The sequence below is a fragment of the Camelina sativa genome, chromosome 11, assembly GCF_000633955.1.
Source record: "Camelina sativa cultivar DH55 chromosome 11, Cs, whole genome shotgun sequence".
NCBI classification, from domain to species: domain Eukaryota; kingdom Viridiplantae; phylum Streptophyta; class Magnoliopsida; order Brassicales; family Brassicaceae; genus Camelina; species Camelina sativa.
In genome coordinates, this window is record NC_025695.1 from 31,924,645 (window position 1) to 31,935,789 (window position 11,145).

The following is an 11,145-nucleotide window of genomic DNA, read 5'->3' on the forward strand; positions in this document are numbered from 1 at the left end:
AGGTAATTTAATGAAATTCTGTAAAATAATTAAATCATTAGCAAAATTGTATGTTAATCAGATACTATCTTATAAATTACTTATTATATTTTATTATTTATACTAATAATGAACAATCCAACTATTATTTAACTTAATATAACAAACAAATAAAAATTAAAATTCTATTATATAAAAATATTGTCAGGGTAGGATTAAAATCTAATTTTCATAAAAAAAAAATTGATTTTATGTTTTCAATAGAAAATTTTCCTACCACATCAATCAAGCCCATATATATTATATAATATTATTTTCATATTTATTTTTACCTCTTGATTTTTATTTCCTATCTCATTTCCTTTTTTATTATTTTTATTTTATTAAAAATGTCAACAAAGAATATAAACGAATGAAAAGAAGAAGAAAAATTGTGTATTTTATTATTCTTATAATGTATGAGGGGAAAAAAATAAATTATTCTTATAATGTGAAAAAGGCAAAAAGTGAATCTGGTCTTCAGCTTTAATAATATCAGAACTCTCCCTTTAGAGTACTTGAGATATCCCTTTTTTCTTCTTCTTCTTCTTCGTCTTTCGATTTTTTCTCTCGCGAGACTCTCTAGGGTTAGGGTTTGTTCAATTTCACGCGTTATTCTTCTTCGTCTTCTGCAATTCGCGACTGGAGAAGTCAATTTCGTTGCAGGGTAAGGTAAAGTATCTATCTTTTTTTTTTTTTCCCCTCGTTCGATTACTGTCTTTGGATTCTCGTTGATTTCTCTATTCTCTCGATTTGTTTTTTTTTTGTCTTATTCTCCACCGTCAGTTGAATTTCTCAACGAAATTTCCAACCTTTCGGTTAATTCCTATTCAAACCCTTTGGATCTGTTTTTTTTTCGGGTCCAATTACTAATTTTCTAGGTCTCGTTTCGTGTTTTGAGCAAAATTTGGGATTTTTGATCGAATGTATCTGATGGTCAATGATATTTTTGCCTAATCAAGTTGTCCCGATAAGTTCGATTGCATGATTTGCAATTCGTAAAGGTTTCATCGTTTCCATGATTCATGCTCATAGCTGGTAGAAGACTTTTATCCCCTTTTGACTCTCGTTAAGACTATGTGGTTGTGTGTCACTATTGACGAATCAGTCTCTTCCCCCTTTGTGGCCCTTCCGTGTATCTGTTTGAAATCTCAGTTGATTCCTCTTCTTAGATTTTTCTAATTGCTCGTAAGATTTCACATTGTTATTCAAAAGCTCAAGTTCGAATACAAGTAGGAAGATCATAGCTATATACTTTTGTTTTATGATCTTTTTATTTGTATCCTATCTAGTGTCGAGTATCAGGCTTATTACCCATTGTAAAGAGAGGCCCTGTTTTGGTTCTCTGCTTTTGCTAGGTTGGGCAGATGGTTATAAAGTGAAGCAGATTTTGCTTCTCTGCTTTACTTAACATTGTAAAGTGGAGCCATGACACTATTCATAAATCAGTATATTTCTCAGTTGATTCCTGTCCTTGAGTGTGTATCTGTCTTAAAGATGATAGCTTCGTTTCCTGGGGAATCGATCTGGTCTTTTGTGATTTCTAGATTTGTGTCTTTTCTAGTGTTGAGTTTCAGGCTTATATCTTTTTGTAAAGTGATGCACGTTTTGGTTCTCTGCTTTTGTTAGGTTGGGAGAGTTTTTGGTTTTAGAAGAGACTAATGGCTGGAGTACTAGCTGGGGAATGTTCTTACAGTGAGAGTGGAGTTTCATCACACTCAAGGAATTCTCATGAAAAGCAAGAAGAGGTTTCCCGCTGGTATTTTGGAAGGAAAGAAATAGAAGAGAATTCGCCGTCAAGGTTGGATGGTATTGACTTAAAGAAGGAAACATACCTCCGCAAATCTTACTGTACGTTTTTGCAGGACTTGGGCATGAGATTGAAAGTGTAAGTTCTTTTTTAACCTCAACCTAGATTCCTTTCTGTGCATTTTTCCATTTTAACTGCTTCATGCTGGCTTTGTCTTTCTTGACATGATCATTTGTCCAATCCGTCCCATCAACATTGTCTACTGATAATAGTTTCCCCTCTACATTTACAGTAGGTTTTATATAATTGGAATTTGATTTGCTGCTGATGGTTTTAGGCATACCTTTGTACTGAAAGTTGTTAAAGTTTTGTTCATGTTATCTCAATGTTTCTTTCTTTGACATGATTACAAAATAAGAGACAGTTATTAGTGGTGAAGACATTGCTGCCACACTGTCTAAATTTTACTTCATGTCGTTGTAGTCATGGTTTTTGCATTGTTCAAAGCTTTCAGTTTTTTTTTCTTATCTTGGAAAGTGGCTAATATAGTTTTCCAATCAGTCCCCAGGTTACAATAGCTACAGCGATAATCTTCTGTCATCGATTCTTCTTTCGCCAGTCACATGCAAAGAACGACAGAAGGGTGAGTTTATTGTTTTGCACCTGAACAAATTGAATGCTTTAAAAAAAATATGAATTTTGTCTGTGTTGTTTGAACCACTTTGCTGTAGTCTGGCTAGTATAGAATTCAAGGTATTGAAATGTCTTGGCTCCTTAGTATTCTCTTATATATTGGCTCCATCTCTTTGCCATATTTCTTGGTGGTTATAGATAGCTCACTAGTCTATTCTCACTGATAGTTTTACTGTCACTTTGGTAGAGGTTTTTCTTTGATTTGTGATTGTTGGTACTGATTTATTTCTTCTAGAGTGGAAAAAGTACTTAAATCTTTACTGAGCTCTCTCTTTATGTTATTTCTACAGACCATTGCAACTGTATGCATGTTCCTTGCTGGAAAGGTTGAGGAAACTCCACGGCCCTTGAAAGACGTTATTTTTGTCTCCTATGAGATTATAAACAAGAAGGATCCTGGTGCTTCGCAGAAAATCAAGCAAAAGGTATTCCATCTTACTACTGAACCTTCTCAAATCTCTTGCCTCCATTTAGCTAGTTATAGATGAATGTATCATTCTTTCCCCATAGACAGTATTCTGTTTTATTTGACATTGAGGTTTTAGTCCTGATTTTGCTTCGTTGTTTTGTAGAACCATGCTCCTTTAGTCCTGATTTATTTTCTGTTGGTCAGCATATCAAAAATGTATTTTGATGTATATCATTTTTGCAGGAAGTATATGAGCAACATAAAGAGCTTATATTAAACGGAGAAAAAATTGTTCTTTCTACTCTAGGCTTTGACCTCAACGTTCATCATCCTTATAAACCCCTTGTAGAGGCAATAAAGAAGTTTAAGGTTGCACAGAATGCTCTTGCCCAAGTTGCATGGAATTTTGTTAATGATGGGTACGTTCAAGTACTATTTCCTACTAAAGCTTCCAATAATTCTATGTGCCTTGTATTTTCGTCTTCATACAATGAAAGTGGCTTGCAGTCTACGGACATCGCTCTGCCTGCAATTTAAGCCTCACCATATTGCGGCTGGTGCAATATTTCTTGCGGCCAAGTTCCTTAAAGTGAAGTTACCATCAGATGGAGAGAAGGTCTGGTGGCAAGAATTTGATGTCACTCCCCGACAATTGGAGGGTATGTTACATGATGAAATTGATTTGACAACTCTTGCTTCCATGTTTGACTTTCATTCCCTTTTTGGATTGATTTCAGATGTTAGCAACCAAATGCTGGAGCTTTATGAGCAAAATCGTGTCCCTGCATCTCAAGGGAGCGAAGTCGAAAGTAGTGTAGGTGGAGGGTCAGCTCAGCGGCCAGGCTCCAGAAATGCAGTTTCCACCGATGAGCATGTTGGTTCTAGGCAAACATCAGTACGTTCAACCCATGAACATTCAAATTCTGATAATCCTGGGAGTTCATCGAAAGGAGTACTGAATCAGAACAATGATAATGGGGTTGGTGAGGCAGTCAACGTCAGTGTCGATAACAAAGAGGTGATAGAGAGAGAAACAAAAGAAAGCAGCCTACATTCTGAAAGTCATACAGCCGCCCATAAGGACAGTGCGAGAGAAGCCCCCCATAACTCTAGACCTTTAGTTCAGGGACCTGGGAAAGACAACTCAGAAAGAGAGGGTGGAGAGCTTCAAGATGATGGTGCTGTTCATAAATCTAGAAATGTCGAAGCTGGTGATGTCCCAATCAGCCAATCGCCAAAAGACTTGAAATTGCTTCGAGATAAGGTGAAGGCTAAACGAGAGAAAGCTAAGAAGTTGCTAGGTGAAAGGACAAGGAAAAAGGATTTGATGGATGAGGATGATTTGATTGAAAGAGAACTGGAAGATGTGGAACTAGCTGTTGAGGATGAAAAGACGAAGGAAAGGAAAGTACAGAGCAGACCAAAGGTCGAGAACTCTGATACCATGGGCACAGAACATGGTGAGATTTTAGATGTTAAAGGAGAAGTCAAACATACAGAGGAAGGCGAAATGGTAAACGATGTGTCCCCGATGATGCATAGCAGAAAGAGAAAAATGGGAAGCCCTCCTGAAAAGCAGACAGAAGGAAAGAGACGCCACAATAGTGAGAATGGTGAAGAAGGCCACAACAAGACGAGCAGAGGTAGTAGTCACCATGGTGATAGAGAGCACAGAAGACACTCACAAGAGAATAACCATTCATAAGAGAGGTAATGATTATTAAAACTGCTACTCTTTATATTCCATCTTGTGGTCTTTTTAAAGACCTTTGGCACTTTGATGCCCAACCATGTGAACTTGACTTCTACATGGGTCGGTTCAGTCGTTGGAACCAATGCTCAGTGTATTTTATGTTGATTATATATATATATATGTGGCATTTTTGCACTATCCAACGGCTTGAACAAGGACTCATCATCCGAAAAGGATATTGAGAAGCATATATAATTAGGTTTTCCCTTTAATAACTACTTCATGCTAGGTTACTTCTAAGTATGCATTAACACCTGCTCTTTTTTCTCTGTCTAATCTAAAACCGGGCAACGGTTTGATTCTTCTAGGCAACTTAATACTTTCCATCTTTTTGTTGTGTGCGTTATACTTCACTTTGCTTCCATTTTCTCATTGGGGAAAAAGTTTCCTCTACTATGGTAAGATTAGAGTCAGGTCATAGGAAGTATAGATTGTGGTTAAATCAGCTTCATATAATAACTCTTTCTTGTTACAGTAATTGTTCAACTGAGTTTTACTTCTTTGTGGCTTCTCCAGAATTTTGTTATTACAATGTCTGTCTAAAGTTATATACGATGTAAAAGAGAAACCTTTGTATGGTATTGAGTGAATTATGTACTTTAACTCTTAAAGATTCTGTTATTTTTTAATTTTTCTTTCGAATGAGTCATGTTCTTATTTGTCCATAATTATACCATCTCAGAAGTAACATTGAATTGAAAAGAGGATAAAAGCGATAGGAATAAATGTGTAAGTTGTGAAGAAACATAATTCGATCAAACAATCCAAAAGGGGCGAGAAGAAGAGATAAGAAACCATAACCACAAAAAGTTGAAATCTTTACGTAAGGACCCAAAAATTAAAAATTTACAGTATCTATCTAGAGAGAGAGAAAAGTCTAAAAGCTCGGTACTTTACTTTATGGTAATAGCATAAATGATCATTATCAATGGAGACGTTTTTGGTATGAATCAGCAGAACGTAGTAGCCATGGAAATTGCTTCTTGTTCGATTCTTAAACTTTCTTGTACCACAAAGACTTCTCTTCTCAGTCGATACCTGAGCGAGCGATCCTCACACGACACTGGAAGACGCAATTTCTTGTCTTTTTCCAATTTCCCAGGAAAACCCCAGATTCTCGGAACATGCTTGCGATTGCAGAGATACTCTTCGGTTTGCTTATCAGCGAGCCGAGAAGATGTAAACCCTTCTGAAGAATTCGCCGTGATACTTGAAGTTGATGGGTAAGTAAGTTCCGATTAAGCAAAAAAGCTTCAAACTTTCTGATGAGATTGTTATGGGTTTGAAGCAAGTTCTTGGTTTTGGTTCAGCGATAGTTAACTTTTGATTCTTTTGTTTGGTTCTGTTTGTTTTCAGGGTTATGATTGATACATGGTCCAGTAATCGCCAAGCTTTCAATGTAGGTGCGTCTTAAAATCACCCATTCTTTTAGAGGAATTTTACAAAGTGAATAACCTACGAGCTCTGTGCTCAGAGATTGTTTTTATTTTTTTTTGTTTTTTCTGATGTTGTTGCTTCTTATTGTGAATACTAGCTTTTCAAAAACTTGGGCTTGATTGTGCAAATTGGCCTGAACCAGTTTATTCAGACCTCTTAAGGTATGCCATCTAAGTTTGTGACTTGTGTTTTCCGCTTGGTTTTTGGTTCATTGAAGTTTGTGAAGTTTGCTTCAAACTTCGACAACATTTAGTTTGAGTTCATTTTACAATTGCATTTCGTTGTTTAACCAGAAAGGGTGCTGCTGATGAAGAGAAAATCTTGCTTTTGTATTTCAACCAAGTATGTTGTCAACTTTTTGCTTAAACATCATTACCAAGTTCCACACAGTTATCAAAGTCTGGCATCTTCTTTTTTTTTCTCACTTGTTTGTCTCCCTCTTTTCAGATTGGTTGGCCTTCGTCATTGCCAACCAGTGAGAAAGCAAGTTTTGTAAAAAGTGTACTGCGAGAAAAGGTTGCATGCATACTTGAACAAAATGCTATTCTCTTTGAAGTTAAGGTCTGATAACTCCATCGATTTCTTAACTCCCAACTTGTTTGTTGGCAGAAAAATGCAATGGATGAGTTTCTAATGTCGAAAAGTTTACCTCTGAAATCTGGAGTCCAAGAGTGAGTCTTTTAGATATATGGCTGCGGATCTCTCTTGTAGACTACAACAAAGAACTAGAGTTTTTTTTTCTTCTTCTTGTACTTGTAAATTCATAGTCTTACTTTTTTGAGATGTAGATTTATCGATAATGCATCAACGGAGAGAGTACCTGTTGCTATCGTGACAGCCTACTGCAAGAGTGGTGACAAAGTAGCCCTGTAAGTAGTTAAAGTAGCCTTTAGTTCTGGCTGCTCAAAATGCACAAATATCAGTTCTTCTGGTGATCGCTAGGGTTCATATGCATATGATTTTGACGTGATATTCTCAAATGATTAATGTGTTGGAAACAACAGTATCCCTAGGAAATAGCTTCAGAATCTTGAGGTTTCATGTTGTTTCCTTCTTGTGATTGTATAATCTCACATATTAGAAAGACCAAATAATGCAAGGTGAAAAGTAGTACTTGTGAGGAAAGTAACATAAGTAAAATCCTACGTAGATATTTAATCTGTTATTTCTAAACAAGTTTGATCGTTCCTTATCTTTATGATGCGGTTATATAACAGATCCATTGTCGAGATGCTTGGCCAAGAAAGACTTCCAAATGTGAAGGTTATTGGAGACAATGAGGTCGAACAGAGTATGTATGGACAACTTGTTCTTGGCAAAGGAGTTTCTTCAAGTCTAGAGGAGCAACTAGTGAAGGAAGTAAAAAAAGCAGGTATAGATCTCAGAGTAAATTTGCAAATTCTTATTTTAAATCTAAGAATCTCCCCTTGTTACTGTAGTAGATACTAGATAACTAGATATCTGATCCCCTTAATTTTTTGTCTGACTAGCGTCCGCTGAGAAACAGAGGATAGCAGAAGAAGTTGCATCGATGCTAAAGCTCAGTGTTGATATTAACACAACCTCATCTGAGAGGTGGGACTTTCTGTTCTTCTCTATAAAAATTCCAATTCCATACCTTGACAAGATAAGTGTTGTGTTCTCATTTTCTTTTCTACTTTCTCCAGATTGGAAAAGATTGTTGTTGCATTGCGTGCTGCTGCGGAACACATAGGATTACCTGTAAAAAACTGTATACTTGTTGCTGGTAGCCAACCTGGAGTTTCTGCTGCAAAGATGATAGGCATGCCGTGTGTAGTCATGCGAAGCAGGTATGATGTTCGGTTTGTGATGTCTCTTTTTGGATTGTTGTTGCTTATTCTACTCAGTTAAAAAGCCTGAAAGGTGCTTCTGTGGAGCATTGTTCGTTTGCTCAGTTTCTTTACCATTCTTTTTGCTTGTAGTTTAACTGCAAGAGGTGAGTTTCCATCAGCAAAAGGCGTAATGGATGGGTTTGGAGGTGCAGACCTTACAATCCCTAAACTTAGGAACAAATTTAAGACTTGAAGAAACCATACAAGAAAGTTGTCTAAAGTTCAGAATCTGGAAAATACTGTCGAGTTTATGCTCACTTCTCGAAGATTTTTTGTGAAGTTTTCGACTTGATATATATATCTATAACTACATGTTTGTACAACTTGATTCTTTGTAATGTACTGGACTACTGGTGCGATTAATTTTCCGACATCATCAACAAACCTCTACTCAAAACTAAAGTCCCACCCCTTTAATTTTCATATAGATTTGTAATTTTTAAGTCTAGCCTCAAGCAGCAGTTGAGAAGACTTGTGATTTAGAAGTTGGAAGTGTGGTGTTTCTTAAAATGATCTTTGGTCATGACACCACCAAAAGTTTCCAAACCAAGTGACACATCAAGAAGAACAATGTCCCTCACATCTCCAGATAGAACACCAGCCTGAAATCAGAGGCCAAATAGCATTTTAGTGATATAGCTCATCCAAGTACAATGAAAAATTCTTATTACAAAACGTGAAGATTAGATGTCAACAAGAACAGAACACACCTGAAGCACTCTTGGATATTGATAAGGTGATCCTTGTTGGTGGATCCACACGTATTCCACCAACTGTTCAAGAACTCGTAAGGAAAAGAAGATGCTGAGTTGCAGAGTTTCAGATAGTGATTGTCCTATAATCGCAGGCTCGCAGCCACTCTGTTCCTTTGTCCAATTGGATCCAACGTGAGAAGCAGAACAAGAATCCTGGAGTTGTCGAATTCGTGAGATTGTTTCCAACTTAAATGGCCCCATGCCTCAAGGCGATTTCTCTGCTTACGGTGTTGCTTCCTTCTTCTCCCAGAAGCATTTTGTCCAACACTTGGTAGGCATTAAAGTCCAGCTTACCATCAGATGATATATTTTAGCTTGAATCGAAGCAAAATCAAACTCCAATGTTGCAATCGACCTAATGAAACTTGGAAACCTCAACAAACACCTCATCGTCACGTTCATCAGCCAGCATAAATCTCAAATACAGTAGATGAAGAGTAACAGACTCCAGCAAAGCCTCTGGCTTACTCAGAGTCAATATATAGATGAAGAGAAACTTCCTAAATTTTTTTTTCACTACTTTTACGCTTCTCATTCTCGGAAAAAGGAAATACCAAATAGGGACTAAATCGTAATTATAGTATTACCCTAATCATCTATGTTAACTTGACCACAACGGCTATAATTTAGTTACTAATCACAATAATTAAACCACTAAACTCAAACACAAGAACGGAAAAAACAAAATACCCTAACCCTAGTAAACATAATAACATTACACCGCCCTTTTCCACGATTTCATATTTCACAACAATCTCTCTCTCTCTCTCTCTTATTCCAATCCTCTTTTACGACTCTCAAGTCTCATCCATCTCTCTTTCTCTAAATTCATTCCGATAATAATGGAAACCAAACCAGTCGACGTTGATGTTCATGTATCGGGTTGGTCTCATCTCTTGTCAGAGTTCTTAAGCGATGTAATAATCAGTCGAGACAGAGAATTCGAGGAACTTATCATAGACAAGAACGATGACAGTGTAACGAGTTTCAGATCTTACCCAGACGATACTTCTCCTTCCGACCCACTCATCTATCTCAAGTTTGAAAACTTCGAACCAAACTACATCTACCAACTTGTTCTCAGCGAACTCCACGATCGTGTCATGTCCAAACAAATATCCGATCAGATTCTTGTTAAAGCCCAACAACTCAGAAGTCAAAGTTCTGACTTGACACCACAACAACACTTATACATAATAGTCACCATCACATTGACACAGAAGGAATACATCGTCGTGCCTTGTACAACAGATCTGGTGGACAAAGAGAGCGAAGCAGAAGAAACGAAGACTTGTGCGATTTGTTTGGAGAATTTGTTGGAGTCGGGATACGAGGTTGAACGACTCTACCCCTATGCCTAATTGCTCGCATCTTTTTCATGAAGAATGTGTCATCGAGTGGTTGAATCGACAAAAAAAACCCATGCCCTCTCTGTCGCCAACCTGTTTACACGTAACAGAGTGAAACAGAGTCTAGTTAGGGTTTCAAAACATGTTTTTTTTTTTTTTTGGGTGTGGTTGTAATGATTTAGTTAATCCTCGTGTCCGAAGTCTAATTAGGGTTTCAATTTTTGTTATTATTTTATTTTTGTTGTTGTGATTGTAGACGTGTAATTGTAGTAGTGATAATTTAGTTAATCTAGCTAGGGGTTTCACAATTGTTATAGTGCTGGTGATTTTAAGGTACTCATAAGGGTGTATTGTTTATTGAAAATTTATATACTCTTTGACTTGAAATTCACACTATTAATTCATTCAAGATTGATTTTGGTATGCAACACAAATCTTTAAACTTGGACTTTTGCGTAGAGATTAATGATATATAAAAAAAATTGGATTTTGAGACAAATATCAAATCACCAGAGAGGAGAAACAATTCACTATATCTACGAAATAACAACTTAAGAGTTTCTAAAGCAACCTGCTGGCACGTGAGTTTGAGTTTACTCGCGGCTGTTGCAGCACCTAACTATTGTTATTTGCTTACTGCAGTGCAAGAGAACAGGGGATACACATTGATGAAATGGTTCGGCAATTGAAGATTTCAAAGAACAAGCTCTAGTGCGCTCTTTCTCCTTATAACATCTGCAAAGTTGTTGAGTTCATGAGTTTGCTTTTTTTTTTTTTTTTGGGTGGTATTCAGTCATTGGAAGGTGATGGTTTAATATACTCAACAATTGATGAGTATCATCACTTGAAACATGTCGAGCTTTGAATGGATCACCAAAACCAAAAGAATGTGTAAGGCTCATATGTTCTTGCCAATGACACAAAATAGTTTAGCTTCCTTTTTCCTCTCATGCTCAATCCTCTTCCTTCGTTGTCAATCACTCTTTCCTGTTTTGTTATTGTGTTTGATAAAGAGGAAGTGAAACTCTCTAAGGAACTGTGGAATCTCATACGCTTTAAGTCTATCACTGTTTCTTCCAGTGGAGAGTCACAAAGATGTTGATGAGAGAGGTCCATCAATTCACCAAC

The 11,145-nt window shown here is 36.8% G+C and overlaps 2 protein-coding genes and 1 pseudogene across 3 annotated transcripts; 2 read left to right on the plus strand and 1 right to left on the minus strand.

Moving 5' to 3' along the window:
* Positions 492 to 5,220, plus strand: LOC104724898 (cyclin-T1-5-like). 2 transcript variants are annotated; one of them, XM_010443463.2, is made up of 7 exons: positions 492 to 690; positions 1,648 to 1,906; positions 2,330 to 2,411; positions 2,752 to 2,886; positions 3,114 to 3,289; positions 3,378 to 3,529; positions 3,608 to 5,220. In XM_010443463.2, exons 2-7 carry the CDS (start codon positions 1,680 to 1,682, stop codon positions 4,573 to 4,575), a joined length of 1,740 nt encoding a protein of 579 aa, XP_010441765.1. In that variant the 5' UTR covers positions 492 to 690; positions 1,648 to 1,679; the 3' UTR covers positions 4,576 to 5,220. The 2 variants fall into 2 exon arrangements, with proteins under 2 accessions (XP_010441765.1, XP_010441766.1); XM_010443464.2 differs by having other exon boundaries at positions 508 to 685.
* LOC104724900 (haloacid dehalogenase-like hydrolase domain-containing protein At3g48420) lies at positions 5,455 to 8,297 on the plus strand. The gene is made up of 11 exons (XM_010443465.2): positions 5,455 to 5,846; positions 5,980 to 6,026; positions 6,158 to 6,221; positions 6,354 to 6,402; positions 6,508 to 6,576; positions 6,670 to 6,731; positions 6,849 to 6,929; positions 7,278 to 7,432; positions 7,551 to 7,635; positions 7,728 to 7,871; positions 8,004 to 8,297. Exons 1-11 carry the CDS (start codon positions 5,539 to 5,541, stop codon positions 8,104 to 8,106), a joined length of 1,167 nt encoding a protein of 388 aa, XP_010441767.1. The 5' UTR covers positions 5,455 to 5,538; the 3' UTR covers positions 8,107 to 8,297.
* LOC104728561 overlaps positions 10,888 to 11,145 on the minus strand; it is a 3,142-nt pseudogene continuing 2,884 nt past the window's right edge.